The sequence below is a fragment of the Gekko japonicus genome, unplaced genomic scaffold, assembly GCF_001447785.1.
Source record: "Gekko japonicus isolate JY-2015 unplaced genomic scaffold, Gekko_japonicus_V1.1 scaffold594, whole genome shotgun sequence".
In the NCBI taxonomy this organism is placed as follows: domain Eukaryota; kingdom Metazoa; phylum Chordata; class Lepidosauria; order Squamata; family Gekkonidae; genus Gekko; species Gekko japonicus.
This window is the reverse complement of record NW_015160852.1, coordinates 380,357-398,786: the sequence shown is the minus strand read 5'-3', so window position 1 is coordinate 398,786 and position 18,430 is coordinate 380,357. Positions and strand designations below refer to the sequence as shown.

Sequence of the window (18,430 nt, the reverse complement as noted above, 5' to 3'; positions counted from 1 at the left end):
TTTCACTTTCTGCATCTGACAGAGTGGGCTCTAGCCTATGAAGGCTTAAGCTACAATTTATTTGTTAGTCTTGCCACAAGATTCCTTTTTATTTTGTTGAAACAATAAGGGAAAGGTTTCCCTTGCTCAAAAGCTAGTCGAATCCAACTCTAGGGGGCAGTGCTCATCTCAGTTTCCAAGCCGAAGAGCCAGCGCTGTCCGAAGATGTTTCCGTGGTCATGTGGCCAGCGTGACTAAATGCCGAGATGCACGGAACGCACCTTCCCACCAAAGCAGTAACTATTTATCTACTTGCAGTTTCTCGCTTTCGAACTGCTAGGTTGGCAGGGTACCTATTTATCTACTTGCAATTTCTTGCTTTCAAACTGCTAGGTTGGCAGGAACTGGGGCCAGAGACGGGAGCTCACTCCGTAATGCGGTACTAGGGTCTTGAACTGCTGAACTACAGATCTTCTGGTCTGCAGCTCAGCGTCTTAATCTCTAAGCCACCGTGGCAATACAATACAATACAACACCGTGGCAATACAATAGGGTATCCCTTATTTTTGTCATACCATGCCACGGATAACTGTATTGTGTGGTTATGTGAAATAATAAAGAGAAGCCTGTAAACTTATTAGGTGAGGTTTTAGTGAGCACTACAAAAAGGAAAAAACAAAAAGCCAAAATATTATTATTAAATGTTTTCTTGCTTCATGTTATAGGGATTTATTTGTCCTCTTTGTATGAAATCTCATGGATCAGCTGAAGAACTTTTTAAACACTACGAAGCAGTTCATGATTCTGGTATTGATTCAAGTCATGGAGGAGAATCTAACATATCTCCGAAAAGGTACTGCTAAATAGTGACTTCTTTATTTTATTGTTCTTACCATAATTAAGTAATGACTACTAACTAATGAAGTGAAATGTAATGATCTACAATTGATAGATGGTCCATTTAAAAGAAAGAAAGAATGTTGCTAGCGTTTAAGTTTTGGGGAAAAAAATTCTACAATAGTATGGAACCCAAATGAAAGTACTAAAATAATACCATGTGTTGTCATTAGATTCAATAGCTCCTACTTTGTGGAATTCCCTCTGGAGTTGGGCACATTGTGGGGGAAACTCAGTGGATCCATACCCTTGCCCCATTCAGAAGGACAATAAAATCCCTTTTGCCTTTTCAGTTCTTTGAATTGTTCAGTCTCTTATTTTTGGTATTTTGTGGTGGTTTTTATTTATTTTATTTTCTTCGACTTATATCCCGCCCTCCCCACATGGCAGGCTCAGGGTGGGTTACATCAGATTTAATAAAAATACAACATATAAAATACAAAGGAATTGATAAAAATACAATTAAAACACTAATAAGTTACAACTATATCCTTCAGCCAGCGCAGTTGTCATTAGAATTAAGTCTCACAGATGCCATCTCTGGTAAGCAGTTCTGACCCACTGAGGGGAGACCCAGAAATGAGGGAGGGACATCTGTCACTCTAGTTAAAAAAGCCTGGCAGAAGAGCTCCGTCTTGCAGGCCCTGTGGAACTGTAAAAGGTCCCGCAGGGCCCTGATCTTGTATGGGAGCTCATTCCACCAGGTAGGGGCCAGGGCTGAAAAGGCCCTGGCCCTAGTTGAGTCGAGACGGACGTCCCTTGGGCCAGGGACAATCAGAAGATGTTGATTGGCCGATTGTAAAATGCTTTGGGGCTCATAGAGGGAGAGGCAGTCTTGCAGATATGCTGGCCCCTGGCCGTCTAGGGCTTTAAAGGTAAGCACCAACACCTTGAAATGGATCTGGTACTCAATGGGCAGCCAGTGCAGTTCGCGCAGCACCAGGCGGATGTGTGCCCGCACAGGCAGTGACATCACTACCCGTGCCACTGCGTTCTGCACCAGCTGCAGTTTCCAGAGCAGAGTCAAGGGCAGCCCCACGTAGAGAGATTCACAATAATCTAATCTGGAAGTGACCATTGCATGGGTCACTGTAGCCAGATCCCGGGGGGTGAGATATGGGGCCAACTGCCTGATCTGTCTCAGATGGAAAAAGGCAGACCTGGCAGTGGCAGCCACCTGCTTTGTTATTGTATGAAGAGGGTTTACTATGTTAGGGGCTTAATAGCCAATTAGAGGAATATGGAAACTGAAATAATATATTAAGATTTTATACCTTTTTTGTGTCTCCATGTATCGCTATTATGGTTTTAAATTCAGTTTGTTCAACATCTTGTAAAGACTACAGACAGAATTTCTGGAGGCTCTGCTTGAAGAATTTAATAACAACCAATTTCCTTTTGTAATTAATTTTTTATTGAAATGCAACAGTACATGATCAGAACCAGTATACAGAGCAAACAACACATCTAGTTCGCAGGTTAGAAACACATGAAGACAATGTGCCCAGTTATAGCTCATCATCGATCTTCTGTGCAGTTCTGTGCATGGGGACTCCGCATGGGCAGGCCTGCCGTCAGAGAGGTTTTACAGCTAAAAGCCTCCGGGGGCGCTGCAAACTGAAGCCAAATTCTTTGCTCCTGCCCAGAGACCACATGCTCTTGCGCAGCAGTGCCCCTACCCTCAGTTCCTGTTTTGCTGTTGTTGTTTTGGGAGTCTCCTAGCATTGGATTGGTGAGGAATTATTTTCAAAGATTATTCATTCCTGGGCTTTGATTATGGCTCAGAAAGCGCTCTTTAAAAAGTGTACTTGTTGTGTTGCGAAAGTGACTTAGACAGATGAGCATGACTTATGTCTATTCTGCCTGGGTGAAGAACATAACGTTACCACATGTAAGGCCTCCCAATGCTTCACCTCCAAAGCTGGAGGGATAGGGCTTCAAAATTGAAGGAGTATTGTAGGAAGAGGCGCTTAAAGCCTTGGACCCTGCGATTGGCTCTGCCCCCTGGATCCTTGTCACAACAGATCCAATTGGGCTCGTGCTCTCTGCAGATCCAGCATGCTTCGTCAGAGCTTCCAGCTAAGAAGGCTAAGACCAATTTCTAAGAAAAAAGCATAAATCTGTGACCTAACGTGTTCCAGTCTGAATTCAGGAACTGACATCTGCCTTACAGGAAAGGCCTAGGACACTGTCCCCAAATCCGAGCTTGCCTTCGGTTTCAATATCAGATGGGAAAATAGAAACTGACCTACCAGTGGATCAGGTTCCACATGTTGTCATACCCAAGCAGATACTGTCAGGTCCATAGGTGCAACCCCAGCCACCTATATGATGGCCTTCCAACCCCTATATGATGTCTCTGGGATATTTAGAGGAGTAGGGAGACAATTTTAATTGACGAGGGATCAGAAGTTATATGCCTATCCTCTTTGAGCTCATTCGTACCCACCGTCAGCTGCATTGTCCTGCAGGCCTTGCTCTCCTTTGCCTGACAGAAAGGAAGGAACAGCTGCTGACTTTGATGGATCCGCATCGGATCCAAGCCTCTATAAGACAATTGAAGAGGCATCTTCAGCTTCCCCTACTTGAAGATCGTTGCATGTATGGGGAACAAATGATTTGGATGGTGCAATCCTTGGAAATTGAAAGGACAAAATCTGTTTCTGTGGGAGATAATTTTGCCATTCCTGGAACTCCTGTCCAAAAATAAATGGCACCTTGCAAAGGTGTTGCAGATGGAAGCCATTAAGCTTTCCAAACAACAGGTCAATGCCAGCCGGCATTTGGTGGACTATGCAGCTTGGGCCATGGCAAGTTCTATAGTCCTCACTCAGCATGCCTGGTTGAGGTCTACAACATTACCAATAGAAACCAAATAGAAAATAGAGGACTTACCTTTTGAGGGTGTTATGCTGTTTTCTGTCAAGACAGATGAGACACTGTCCCTAATAAAAAATAATAAGCAAACGGCAAAATCCTTAGGGGTGTTTCCCTGGCACTCCCCAGTACAAGCAAAGGTCCTTTGCTCGACAGCCCTGGCACCCATATCAAAGGGATTACAGATGCACTAACCCTGCTGGGCCTCAGTGTCCTGGTTAGGGATAGAGCACTTTTTGTTTGTTTTGCCGGACCTAATAAAGGGAGAGGGCTTCCTCTCAAACTCTGTCCTGATGGAATGTCTCTACCATTAGACAGTGTTATGAGTTAGCAGAAGTGCCATGTCCCCTAGAGGTTCATGCCCATTCTACTAGGGCTATAGCTGCTTCTGCTGCTTTTTTTGATGGCGTACCTTTGACAGAGATATGCTGGGCTGCTCCCTGGACGTCTGCAGACACTTTTGTATGCCACTATGTGTTGGATGTGCAAGTGAGACAAGAGGCTCGAAGGGAAAGTCGTGCTTCAATCAATGTTTAAGTGAGGTGAGCATGCCCTGCCGCCTACTATTTAGCTTGCTAGAATCCCCATGTGGGCCTGCACAGAAGATTGATGACGAAAACAACTTGCATTTACCTGTAACTATTGTTCATCAAGTATCTTCTGTGTGGGCACACACATCCTCCCTCCTGCCCCACTGCATGCTTCACTTCAGCGGTGTAAGAGGTACTGAGGGTAGGGGCGCTGCTGCATGGGAGCACATGGTCCCCAGGCGGGAACAAAGACCTTGACTCCAGCGTGCAGCACCCCTTGGAGGCTTTTACTTGTAAAACCTTTCCAACAGCAGTCCTGCTCATGTGCAGTCCCCATGTGTGTGTGCACAGAAGATACTTGATGAACAATAGCTACAGGTAAGTGCAACTTTGTTTTATTCCTCTCTTACCCATTTATTCCTAATAGTTTAAGATTTTTTTAAAAAAATATAGCCAGTTGTTGCCAATTGTTGTCATCTAAAATAGTCTTAGAATTCTGAATTGCTGTTAGTTTTACTATTGATAATAATTCTCACACTTTCAAGAACCATTCTGATTTGGCAGGTAACACTGGTTGTTTCCCATAACATGCGAATACCATCCTCTCAAAGATCAGAGTATATAGTTTTACTTCTCTGGAATCAGTAGTTATGATATCGACATAATTTAAGAGGTACATTTCAGGCTTCAAATCAAGGACCAATTCCCATACCTTGAAAATTTTCATTTGTCCTATTTTCCAATAAAATTGAGAAATAACCAGTTTTCTATGTATTCAGCAATATAGCCAGCACTTAGAAATAAGTGCTATGTAAAGATTGTAGTCCTAAGGAACTTAATTGGGAAAAGTGTGTTTAAGAAAGAGCTAAAGAGTGATTGATACAACAAAATTATTGACTTTGACTCTTTTAGGCTATGTTTTAGCTAGCCATTCAGCCAAGCAATCATTGGTCTACAATAGTGGTGAGATCAGAGGTGTCAAACTCATTTGTTATGAGGGCTAGATCTGAAATAAATGTCATTTTGTTGGGCTGGGCCATGTGTGCTATGAAACATAGTGCCAAGTACTGTATATAGGACAGCAGCTGGTAAATTCCGAGTTGGTGTGTCCTCACTGCAAGGCCCCATGGGCTGGGAGGGGAGTGCAAAGGAAAACCCATATGGGTGGACTGGAGAGCCAGCAGTGCAGCACTGGGCAGACACTCCCATGCCGCTTGACTGCTGCAGAGGAGGTTTTTCTGCCATGCTGAAGCCACAATCAGAGTGGCTCCGCCCACTTCCCCCTGAGCAGTCTCCTGTTCCCTCCCTTGCACCAGTTGCTCGCAGGCCGCATAAGAGCCCCGGACGGGCCAGTTCTGCCCCCCCCCCCCCCGGCCTTATATTTGACACCCTTGGGCTAGATGCTTTTCAGCTCATCGTGAGCTAAGGCATTACAAGGTGAAAGCTAAGGGAGCAGTAAAACTTATCACGTGGTTCTGCTATAATATATAATGCATTTAACTATCTCTTACCATCCAGCTCTCCAGATACTGAAACCTCTAAAAGAAACGAGGTTCATGTTGTTGTCATGACAAAAATCTGGCTTTTTCTCCACATAAAATATTATCATGGCTGTGACTATTATCAAATGTGTTAATTTACCTTTTTATTTTACTTTTTATTATTTATATTCTATATATACTTTTTTCTTTAAAAATAAATGTATGTGCTTCATGTATAGAAAAAGATGAGTACCTATTGAAAATCTGATTACGGCTTCAGCCCTAAACAGACTTACTAGAGAAGTAAATCCACTGAACTTGGTTTGACTTGCTTCTGAGTAAACACACATAAGATTGGGCAGCACATCAAGCTGCTTGTGTTGCTATACAATTTCTGGTATGGGTGCTAGTGTGAAAAGTAAGTCATAGGGGTTTTAAAGACAAGTGGGTTGTTTAAATAGAGAAATAGTGTTAAAGTGATTACTGCAGTTAAATATTTATTTATCTCCTTCTCTTTAACATGGGATATATTCAGAGATGACGTAACACTTCTCCGGCAAGAAGTTCAAGACTTGCAAGCCTCACTTAAGGTTGGAAGCATGCTTCACTTGTTACGCAGTTTTTCTTCGTCATGTGTGTCAGAAAATACCCAAAACTGTGCTCTCATCTCTTTGTTTAGGAGGAACGATGGTACTCTGAAGAACTGAAGAAAGAATTAGAAAAAGTGCAGAGGCAGCAAGTAATTGCTTTAAAAATACTTGAAGCGGGTTTGCAACAAGCAGTTTGTTATCAACCTTGACATGGAAGATTTAATACCTTTTTTTGTAAGGCACGTGGCCTGATTCAGTTAGTTTCATAACTTGTTTACTGCAGTAATTTAAGAATGTCATGTTCATGTATTATATTCACAATGCATACCATGGACAACCTATGCAGTAGTGCTAACAGGACGACCAGTTTTTTAACTTTAAGACACGAAGCTTCTACGCTCCTGTTCTGTTGTTTCCTGCTTGTCCTTTGGCACCTGCTGGGTTATGAACTTGAATTTCTCTGTTTAACTGGGCTTTTATAATGCAGAACTTTGCTTTTTATCTTCCCTCCATTGTGGTGTTGTATCTCCTTCATCAGATTTCCTATCTTCATCATCATCTTTTTTCTGATAGGTCTGTCTTTCCTTTCTGTCTCTTCTAATGTAGTACGTATGGTTACAAGCTAGGGAGGGATTGCTTAAAGTGCTTTTAAAACTAAAATTTATACTAGTTCAGATTTGTATCTACTAGTTACAATAATAACTGAAATAACAAATCTTAGATATTTGAGGGTTTTTTGCATTTCCCCCTGTATTTACTGGTAACAAGCAAGTGAAATGAAACCAAGTGCAATCCCTGAACACCTTGTATTCACTGATTAAAATCCAACAAAATAAATGGAAGTTACATAACACTAGCACATTGTAGATTGGGCCTTAATCCATGGTAGATAGACTCTTCTTGCATAAATATTTGATGTGTAGTACACTACTTGTTAGTCCAGGCAATTTATTCCAGATCAACATTATTTTCAGTCATATAAGTGTATTTATTATCTTGGCCTTTTCTAGTGGTAACTGCCCAAATCAATTGCTCTTAGAATTGCTTTGTAGGATGTGACTACCTTTGCATCTTCCACGATGAGAAATCTCTTAAATACTTGTGAAAATATTTCAGCTATCTCCAGTGTTTTGTTTAAGCATTTACTCTAGTTTCTTCTTTTTAAGGAGTCTAAACCTGATGGGCCATCAACTGCAGCATCTACAGGTAACTTTTTTAAAAAAGCAGTTTCTATTTAGATCATTATTCCAGTAATATGAGTGAGAAAAACACAGTCTATTAAACTTACTCTTCATTATTATTGCATGAGCTCCATATCTCTTAAACACATTTTTCCTAAGGATGAATAAATAGATCTTCTGTTTTGCTGTAGTGAACCTTTTTGTTTAACCCATTCTTGTTGCTGGTGTTCCTGATTTGTTTGTTTTTTGCTTTTAATGCAATTTTTATGCTGTCGACACAAAAAAAGGTATGCATTTGAATGGTGGTAATTCTATCAAATGTTATTAGTGTGATTGGGGAAAAACACAACTGCAGATTGGTTGCATGCTACCAGGGTGGGGGTGTATCCCATCTCAGAAGCCTGGATTTTCTTATTGAAACCATTAACAGAATATGGTAATATCCCTAATTCTTAAGAATATAAGAACATAAGAGAAGCCAATGTTGGATCAGGCCAGTGGCCCATCCACTTCAACACTCTGTCACACACTGGCCAAAAATACCAGGTGCCATCAGGAGGTCCAGCAGTGAGGCCTGGACACTAGAAGCCCTCCCACTGTTGCCCCCCCCCCCTCTTTGGGTGAAGAAGTACTTCCTTTTATCTGTTCTAATCTGACTGCTCAGCAATTTCATTGAGTGCCCATGAGTACTTCTTTCTTGACCTGCTCTATCCCATACATAATCTTGTAAACCTCGATCATGTCACTCCTCAGTCATTGTTTCTCCAAGCTAAAGATCCCCAAGCGCTCTAACTTCCCTTCATAGGAAAAGTGTTCCAACCCTTTTATCATTCTAGTTGCCCTTTTCTGCATTTTTTCTAATGCCGTAATATCCTTTTTGAGGTGTGGTGACCAGAACTGTACATAGTATTCCAAATGAGGTCGCACCATTGATTTATACAAGGGCATTATGATATGGGCTGATTTGTTTTCAATTCCCTTCCTAATAATCCCCAACATAATGTTGGCCTTTTTTATTGCAGTTGCACACTGTCTAGACATTTTAAGTGAGTTATCTACTATGACTCCAAGATCTCTCTCTTGGTCAGTCTCTGCCAGTTCGGACCCCATCAACGTGTATTTATAGTTAGGATTTTTGGCCCCAATTTGCATCACTTTGCACTTGGCCACATTGAACCCCATTTGCCACGTTGATGCCCACTCGCCCATCCTCAACAGATCCCTTTGGAGTGCCTCACAATCCTCCCTTCTTGCATTATATTGATACTAGGAAAAAGGCCCGTTGTGGAAATAAATACAACGGTCTCTAGAAAGAGGCTCTGTGTGGGTGCCCCGGCCTTGGACACTCAGTGTCAATTTGCTGTGGCGACCTCAGCAGGGTATAATGACACAGAGTTCACCATTTTCTCTAGAGGAACTCATCTCTGCTACCTAAAGAACAATTGTAATTTTGAGTGATCTCCAGCCCTCACCTGGAGATTGGCAACAATGGTTACCCAGAAGGGAATAGTTGGTTTGGAGGGTGCAGTCTATGGCTTTGTACCTGTCCGAGGTCCCACGCCTCCTGAAACCTCACCCTCTCCAGGCTCCATCCCTCACCTCTCCAGGAATTCCCACCTGGAGTTGGCAACCCTATCTTCTGCCCAGCCAACCATTAACCTACCTTTATTTTCCCCTCACTCTTCAGCTTTCCACCCCCCCCACACCTGCTGCCCCTCCCATGCTTTGAAGCCCTGACTGCTACGTCACATTGGCTGTCATATGGGGGCCACCTCAGCAGCATATAAGGATACAGAGTCCACCATTTTCTCCAGGGGAACTGATCGCTGCCATCTGGAAAGCAGTTGTAATTCTGAGTGATCTCCAGCCCTCACCTGGAGATTGGACACATTTTACCTCAGAACAGCAAACTGTTTAGAATGTTAGAGGCAAAAGCCAATCAAGTCGCATATGCAAACAACCTCTGTGTTCCGAGGCAAAGGCCAATGAGGCTGCATATGCAAATAACCTTTGTGTTCTGACTGGCTATGGGGGGGGGGAGAGGAACAGCAAAATGTTTAGAATGTTGGAGACAGGACTCAGGCAAAGAGCCAGTGAATGACAGATGAGAGAGCGAACTGATTTTGGAGTGTGTGGAATGTTTTAGAGAAGTGCCACCACCATTCGGCTTTTATTTATAAGGGAGATGATACAATTGTGAGAACAAACCTGGGGAGTCCTTGGGTTATCTGTTTCTTCATCCTTCTCATCTTGCACACAGCTAGAAAGTTAAATACACTGCAAACCATAGTTCATTGTTTTGTCTGAAGCACTAGGATAAAACTGTGGTGTGGAATCCTGGTTTGGAGGGCAGAGAACAAACTACAGTCTGTTACTGTGAAAAATGACAAACTGGATTGTTCTGAAAGTGTTCAACTTTCTAGTTGCGTGTGATGGGAGAGAACACACAAGTCTGAAGATTTTCCAAGGCTCATTCTTGCAACCTGGTTTCTTCTTTTGTTAATCATGCCATTGCCTAAGGACACTTTCCTGGGAGTAACCCCCCCTGAATAAAATGGAACTTACTTCTGAGTAGCCCTGCTTAAGATTGCTCTCTGAATTGCCTATTGTGTAAATATTTCTATTAAAAAGCTCTCTTTCAGGTACTCCAGAATGCACACAGTGCACTGCTTTAGTTTAGAACCCAGCCTATAGTTCCAGAAACGATAGAATTATTCCTGTATTTTGATAGAGGAGGAGGAGGAGGGAATATTTCCTTTGGAGAGAGTGTGCCCCTGATGCATGTTCTTCTGTTAAACATAGTCTCTTCAGTTTAAGTTTGATACCTGGTTATCTTTTTTTATGAAGCTAATGAAGAAGTTATCTTTTTTACCAAAGCCTGGAAATTCTAGGAAGGATCCAATATCTGTTACATTTAAATCCTTATTTATAACAAAAAGAAGTATGTGCTCTGACTCCAGAGACCTGCTCAGAGTGGCTCATAACCAAAACGGAATGTTCGTGCAAACAAGCCATTCAAACTAAGCTAGGGCATAAAAACAGCAATCTTGATGGCCCTGATTGGGCAGAAGTGGGGATATAAAGTTTGTGAATAAATAAAAACCACCATTAACATCACTTGAGTAAAATGAAAAGAGGAAAATGGATTTGTGCCAGGTGAGGGTCAAGGGTGAGTGCATTCCAAAGACAAGGCGCCATCACTGAAAAAGTCTTGTCTCTGGTTGGGAGGAGGCAGTGCTTCAAGTACCATACCCCTAGCCATTTAGGGTCTTGGCAGGCAGGCAGCACAGATCTTTCAGTGCAGGGGTTCATCTGAAACAAGTGAAACCTCCTTCCAAGTAAATGACGACCAGTTTACACAGTCTGAAGAGTCTCTTGTAAAATCTGCAGATTATATCACCTTAGACTGTAGGTGGTGGTGTATAGTGTTTGCATTCTAGATATTTTTCCGCTCTAGATTTCCTATACAGAACAATTATGGTTTACTAATGCATATACCCAGTCATTGGTTATTCTTTATTGAATGTCACATTATCACTCTGAGGTTTTTAGAAATTTTGCAGTTCAAGATAGATAGGTTAACTAGTTTTCATTTACAGTAAAGTAGTTAGGTATATGTTCATTAGCACAGCCAGAGCCTAATAAAGTTTTAAAAGTTAATTATTTATTTGATGAGGTTTTATCATTATAGGTATTTAGAAAACCTTACTGTAGTCTTAGGTTTGTTAAATGACTGTATCTTCCTTCTAGAATTGGAATCATTACAAAGTCAGTTGGAAGAGAGTCAAGTAGAAAATTTCAATGTTAAGCAGATGAAAGACTTATTTGAACAGAAAGCAGCCCAACTGGCAACTGAAATTGTGGGTAAGTGCCCATAATTATGATATAATATGGGTCTTGTTTCTGTTTAAGCAGAATAAATGACTTTTTTGTGTGATCTTTCTCTTAACTAGATCTTAAGGCCAAGTATGATGAAGAAACAAGTCTGCGAGCAGCAGCAGAACAGAAAGTGACATATTTGACACACGAGCTAAAGAAGGAGAGAGAGCAATGCGAAGATTTAAAAACTGAGCTGGTAACTAACATCATTTGACTATGGTTTTATCATGCTTATTTCAAGTTAAAATGGAATGCTTTTCGGCTGTGTGATATTCTTTTCACTGTATTTTGATTTTAACAGATTTATTGTTCATCACTAAAAGTGATTGATTTATGGTAGAAATTATTCTGGTCACTTGTCCTAAATTCAGAATTTTAAAATTTTATTTCTATAACTTCTCTATATATACAGTGAGAGCCAGTTTGGTGTAGTGGTTAAGAATGTGGACTCTAATCTGGGAGAACTGGGTTTGATTCCCACTGTTCCACATGCAGCTGCTGGTGTGACCTTGAGTCAGTCATAAGTTCTTTCAGAGCTGTTCTCTCAAGGGCAGTTCTTGAGAGAGCTCTCTCAGCCCCACCTACCTCACAGGGTGTCTGTTGTGGGGAGGGGAAGAGAAAAGGATTGTAAGCTGCTCTGAGACTCCTTTGGGTACTGAAAGGCGGGGTATGAATCCAATCTCCTCTTTTTCTACAGGCTGCTTTGTACCTGCATGTTTTTTTCTGGTAAAATTTGTAATTCATGCATGCCTATATATACTGTGAATCTTTGATAAAATGTGATTTATCCAGTGCAAAAGTAATTAGATACAAGTTAATAGCTACAGCTGTTGGAGATTTTAACTTTCACCTGACCTAGAACTTCTCTGAGCAGTTTCTGTGCATCCAGTTGCAAATGATATAGAGCTTAGTCATCCACCAAGTGTAACTTTTTAAAAACGTAAAAAAAAAATTGAGCTGGAAATACTGTATGCTTCTGGTTCAAGATACAATGGTGCAGAAAAGCCAGCATTCAAAGCATGTGTTCAGTCTGGTTTCTATAAGACTAATTGCTATTGCTTTTGTAAAGCTTCAGAGGCCTGGTGTAGAAGATGTTGCTGTTTTAAAGAAGGAGTTAGTCCAAGTTCAAACATTAATGGACAAGATGACTTTGGAGTGTGAAAAAGAATCTGAGAAACTGAAAGATGAGTGCAAGCATTTGAGAGCCGAGTGTACAACCTCAGAGGTAATCTATTCAGAAATATGTCTGCAGCTGAGCCAAAGTCCTCATATGAAAAGAAATAAATATTTATTGTATAACAATAGTACGTGATGCTTAGATTCATAAGTCAAAGGTTTTCACTTCCTTGCTTAACTTAGTTTGAAAACTTTCCCAAAGGGGCGGAGCCATTATTCATGTTAATGCATGTGTCTTTAATCATTAACTACCATGATTTCAGATGCTTTCTTTCAGCTTGTTTACTCTCTTAATTTTCAAAGATAACAGTTATCAGCATCTATTTACTAGACACATTGGGCATAAATTCCAATAATTTATTTTGTACCTCTTCATCGTAATAGGTGTTTAACCTAAAGGCACTTACAATACTTAACAATGAATTATGCTGGCTACTTTGTCTGTTTTTTTGCCAAGCATACTGGTAGATTTTGTATGATTCACACAAATTCAGCTACAGATACTTGCCAATAAAAAAAAGTAAAAATGTAATTTTCCTGTAACTGGTTTTGTCAGTTGCCCTTTAAGATGAACCATTACTTCAAAATTGCTAGGTTTCCTCTTAAGCAAGTCCACTTGATTCAGATACAAAATTGGGATTAAGTCCCATTGAGCTCATTAGATTTGTCTTCTGAGTAAGCATGCTTAAGATTATACTGTTAAATTACATTCAGATTTACAGAAGCTTTTTGTCTGACCATCAGCTCTGTATTTACCATCACTTTGTTAACTGTTTGTAACATATTTTCGTATAGTATTGATAGGTGCTCCATCTTCTTCTTTGGTTATAGATATTGGTGTTGTTTTGCTTTCTGTATTCCATAACGGTACATGTAAACCTTTGCTGGGCAGAGGTTGAATTGAAAATATTAAATAATATTGCTTTAATATCTCAACTTCAGAGAAGATGGCTATATAATATAGGAAAAAGAGTTTTCAACATCTAATGTTAAACCTTGTAATCAATCTCATTTAAATATATGTTTAGTATAACATTGCATTTATCATTGCTATCTTTCACCATCTACCCATAATTTACTTTTGCTGCTTTCTAATGGAGGTCTTTAAACTTGAGGTAATATTTCAGAAACCTATATCTGCATTTCTTGCTTCACTTTCCAAAGATGATTCAAGCACTTGTTAAAATAGATAGGTACTTATTTATGTATTATTTGTAATGAAACATTGTAAGACAATTCATTTTTGCAGTTATTATAATAATTATGCAAAATGTTTGTGTATGGAAATTAATTTTTCTTCAAAATCTGACCATAGAAGTGGGGAAGTCAAAATCATGATCCAAATGTGTCTTGTTTGATCATAAACAGCATGATCGTATGCAGATTTTAAGCCTGTTGAAATCAGTGGGTTTAGGCATAGGATTGCACTGTAAATTATTTCTAATTTAATGATTCTCAGAATTGTGAACTGCCTCCATTGAAAAGTGCTTCAAAATGTGCCTTTTCATATGCATGTCATCACTTGGTGTTGTGATCAGAGAAATGATCTCTTCCTTGCAGTGGATGTTCTTACCTACTGAACTAAAGGCACTTGAGAGAGGGCCCAGTCCACAGAATGCAGCTGCTAAGAGAGCTTATTAAAGATGGTCTTGAAGTATATAGGTTGAATTCAACCTGAAAGCACATATACCCAATATCCGTTATGGGATAGGTACCCACATTTTTAACCAATTGTAGCTTTTGTGTTGTCTTAATGGGCACTGTGCTGTACAAAGTGCATTACAGTGGTCAGTCTTGCAGGTGAAAAAAACATGAATGTAGTATGTAGAGATCTATTCTATCAAAGGTCTGAGCTTATTCAATAAATTGGGTTGGTAAAACACTTCACTGGCCACTTCTGCCACTTGTTTGTCCTGGAACAGAGTAGGTTTTGCACCTGTTCAAATGGAGAAGGTTGTCCCATTTGTCATAGGCAAGCTAAAACCTCCAGAATGTAAAACTCTGTTAATGTGGTGCAGTAATGAGAAAGAGCATAATATTTTTAACTGAATATGCTTTCTGGTCAGTGGCAAACATGTTATAAATATAATGAAATGTGGGGAAACAGTATAAATGTGAGAACTGCCAAATGTTTAAAGCATCACTTCTGAAAACAGCCAGTTCTGGTGTGCTAGTGAAACGTTGCAGTTTATTTTAGTACTAGCAGCAAAGCTTGTTGTAAAAGCAATACAATGAGCTCTAGAAATATGTGACGTATATCTGTCTGCCTGCACACAGCCCCCCCCCCCGCCACTTTGCTTTCTCCCCCCTCCTGAGGGCCGGCGGGACGCTGATCTTGCCGCTTGATCCACCCCACAGTAACATCGAGACTAGACTATAGTAATGCATTGTTCATTGTTCTCCCATCAAAATCAATCTGGAAACACCAATTGGTGTAGAATGCCATGACTCGGCTTTTATCAGGAGCTAGATGGAGCATGCGTATTACTCCCATCCTGCAGGCACTTCACAGCTGCCCCATCAGTTACTGGGCTCAATTTAAGGTATTAGCTATCACATACAAAGCCCTTCATGGTCTTGGACCCTCCTATCTGCGAGACTGCCTCCACCCCAATACTCCACCATGACAGCTTCATTCATTGGAGTAGGGTCTTCTTGCAGGTGCCAACCTGCAATGGGCAAAATCAACAACTGCCTGTGCATGTGTCTTTTCTGTTGTGACCACGACCACATAGAATGGCTTGCCTGAGGAAGTCAGGAAGGCTCCTGCTCTTCTGGCTTTCTGCAAGCTGTGAAAAACTGAACTGTTCAAGAGGGCTTTTCTGCACAGGCAGTAGAGGTGCACTGTAGTAAATGTTCCACAAAGTTACTTAAATAAATTATTAGGGTCTATGGTCTACACTACTGTGTTTAGCTTGCTGAAACTAGGATTTTACTGTGTAATTTTTGCATCATTTAATGTTTCATGTTAATACTTACAGTTTGTTTCAGTTCTGTTTTTAGATTTTTTTGGTTGGTTCTACAACCCTAATTCCTATTGCATTGTTTCATTGAATGTCCCATCCTGTCGATTGTATTGATTGTGTAATCCACCTTGAGTCCAAGTGGGAAAGGTGAACTATAGAATAAATCAAGAAAAAAATGAAATACTGCATTCTTATTATTTTAGTAATACTGTAAGCACAAAATTTTTCTTTTTAAAAAAAATTAAGGCTAAAAAGACTTGTGAATGGCATATTATTATTAGCATATAAATATTGTAACATTGTTTCCATCTTTTCATGGAAAAATTGAAGAAATGATGTCATGGTAAAGATGATTACTCTAGAGAATGTTGCTTTAGAGATGATTATCCAGAGATCATTTTTTCACTTTTAAATTTAACCAACTGAGATGCAGTTGATCTTCTGAGATTGTTTTGTGTCTCTCTGTTTCTTAAGGCTACCATCAATCAGTTAAAAGCTGAACTCGCCAAAGGACCACAGGAAGTTGCTGTGTATGTTCAGGAACTTCAGAAATGTCGAACTTCAATTACCGAATTAACACAGAAAAATCAGGTAAGAATTATATTGGCATTGGCTTACCTTCAAGCATCATTTAACAACAGGGACTTTATAAGTAAACACTGCCCAATTCAGTAAAATCCCATTTTGAAATTTTGATATAAGATGTCAGAGCAAATGTATTGTCTCATTACTGGCAAAAAATATTATTTAAGTATTTTTAACCTAAATCTTTGTAGTCATAAACTCAAGCTATGTTAGGATATCTTTTTTTAAAAAAACTATCAAATAGTCAATTATTATAAGTAGATTTAAAAACCAGTTTATACCTTTGGAAGTCATACATCTTAGCCATAAAATCTACTCATTTAGAATAGATCTTCTCATCCACCGTGCAGTGGATTGCAGTGGTGTTGGCATGCTAATGTAGAAAATGCTCTGGTTTGGGCAATGACCATATCTATGTATAGGTGGTACCATAAACAGTCCTCAATCCAAGGAATGGAAAAGAGAACCAGATTATATCGGATGGTGATCTTGCAGGTGTGAAAGTCCTAGGCTATTTATTTATTTGATTTATATACTGCCCTTCCCTGCAAACGGGCTCTGGATGGGTTACAACATATCAGTTAACACATAATATAATTGAGCATTAATACAAGCAATAATTTAAGCAAGTTAATAAAATGATGTATAAAAACCAAATTACAATCAAGTGGATGCCAACTAGTCAGGCAGTTCAAAGCTCCCCTGGAGGATGCTAATTTGATGTTAGTTAATAGCAACCTCTTTCTGGTGATGCTTTGTTGGCCTCTTTGAGTAGGGCAGATCACATCACAGTGGGCACTATAAGCACTACAAACAGTATGAGTCGTGCGAACAGGGGAGGCCAAGATGAATTAGACCTCCACTGCCTCAGTCAAAGGTCTGGTAGAATAGCTGTTTTATAGGCCCTGTGGAACTGTAATAGGTCTTGCAGGGCCCTGGTATCAAGTGGGAGCCATGTTCCTCCAGGCTGGGGCTGGTGCAGAAAAAGCCCTGGGCCCTGTCGAGCCTAGTCAGATGTCTTTCAGGCTGGGGACTACCAGAAGATGATGGTCTGCTGATCTTAGAGCTCTTTGGGGCACATATGAGAAATGGTCCCATAGGTATGTTGCTCCCTGGCCGCATAAGCCTTTAAAGGTCATTACCAGAACCTTGAACTGGATCCAGTACTCAGTTGGCAGCCAGTACAATTTCCGCAACACCAGCTGACTGCCCGCCCACACAGACATCACAGTTAAGTAGGCATGCTGCCACATTTTGCACTAGCTGCAGTTTCTGGGTCAGGTTCAAGGGCAGCCTCACATAGAGCAAGTTACAGTAATCTAACCTGGAAGTGACCATCGCATGGATCACTGTAGCTAAGTCCTGGGAGGTGAGGTAGGGAACCGATTGCTTGACCAGCCGCAGATGATAGAAGGCTGATCTAGCAGCAGTGGTGACCTGGGCCTCCATAGCAAGTGAGGCATCCAGGATCACCCCTAGGCTCTTCACTCTCAGTGCTGGTGTCAACAGCACAACCCCCCCAAGGTTTGGGAGATGAATTCCCAATCCCAGATCCCCACAGCTCAGGTACAGGACCTCTGTCTTTGTTAGATTTAATTTCAGCCAGGTCTGCTGCAACCAACCAGCCATGGCCTCCAGTGCCCTGTCCAAAATATCTGGGGTGGAGTCTGGTTGGCCGTCCATCAACAGATAAAGCTGGGTGTCATCAGTGTACTGGTGACAACCCAGCCCAAATCCCAAGACCAGCTGGTTGAGGGGGCACATCTAGATGTTGAACAACATTGGTGAGAGGATCGCCCCTTGCAGTACACTGCACTCCAGTGGGCATTGCGGCGAGATTCTCTCCGCGAGAGCCACCATTTGTCCCCAACTGTGAAGAAAGGAGGAAAGCCATTGTAAGGCAGTCCCCCTCCCTACGTTGGGATGAGAATACTTGCCACAATAACCAGGAGCTTGAATTGAGCCTGGAAACAAATAGGCAGCCATTACTGTGCTCTCAAAATTCTGCTCATTCTGCACATTCTGACCAGCTATTTCTAATAAAGGAAGGATAGCATCGTGTACCAGCTGAAGTTTCCTAGTTGTCTTCGAGAGCAGCTCTGCACAGACGGTAGTTATCCATGGAGATATCTGTGGCTCTGAACAGTGTGGCTTGACTGGCTCAGTCCAAACAGGGGATTGTGCCAGATGAAAATATTATTTATTTATCGAGAAAAATTCTATTCTACATCTTTAGAGTAAATATGCTTTGACCACAACATTATTCCTGCTTCTCCATCAGGAGGGCTG

At 40.9% G+C, this 18,430-nt stretch overlaps 1 protein-coding gene across 1 annotated transcript in view; it reads left to right on the top strand.

The window, feature by feature from the left end:
- EEA1 (early endosome antigen 1) overlaps positions 1–18,430 on the top strand; it is a 73,994-nt gene that overhangs the window by 18,290 nt on the left and 37,274 nt on the right. Inside the window, exons 3-10 of the mRNA XM_015421013.1 lie at positions 705–832; positions 6,300–6,354; positions 6,444–6,503; positions 7,521–7,560; positions 11,286–11,399; positions 11,489–11,610; positions 12,484–12,639; positions 16,031–16,147. Coding sequence (XP_015276499.1) covers positions 705–832; positions 6,300–6,354; positions 6,444–6,503; positions 7,521–7,560; positions 11,286–11,399; positions 11,489–11,610; positions 12,484–12,639; positions 16,031–16,147 — 792 coding nt within the window. The remainder of the gene's footprint in view (positions 1–704; positions 833–6,299; positions 6,355–6,443; positions 6,504–7,520; positions 7,561–11,285; positions 11,400–11,488; positions 11,611–12,483; positions 12,640–16,030; positions 16,148–18,430) is intronic.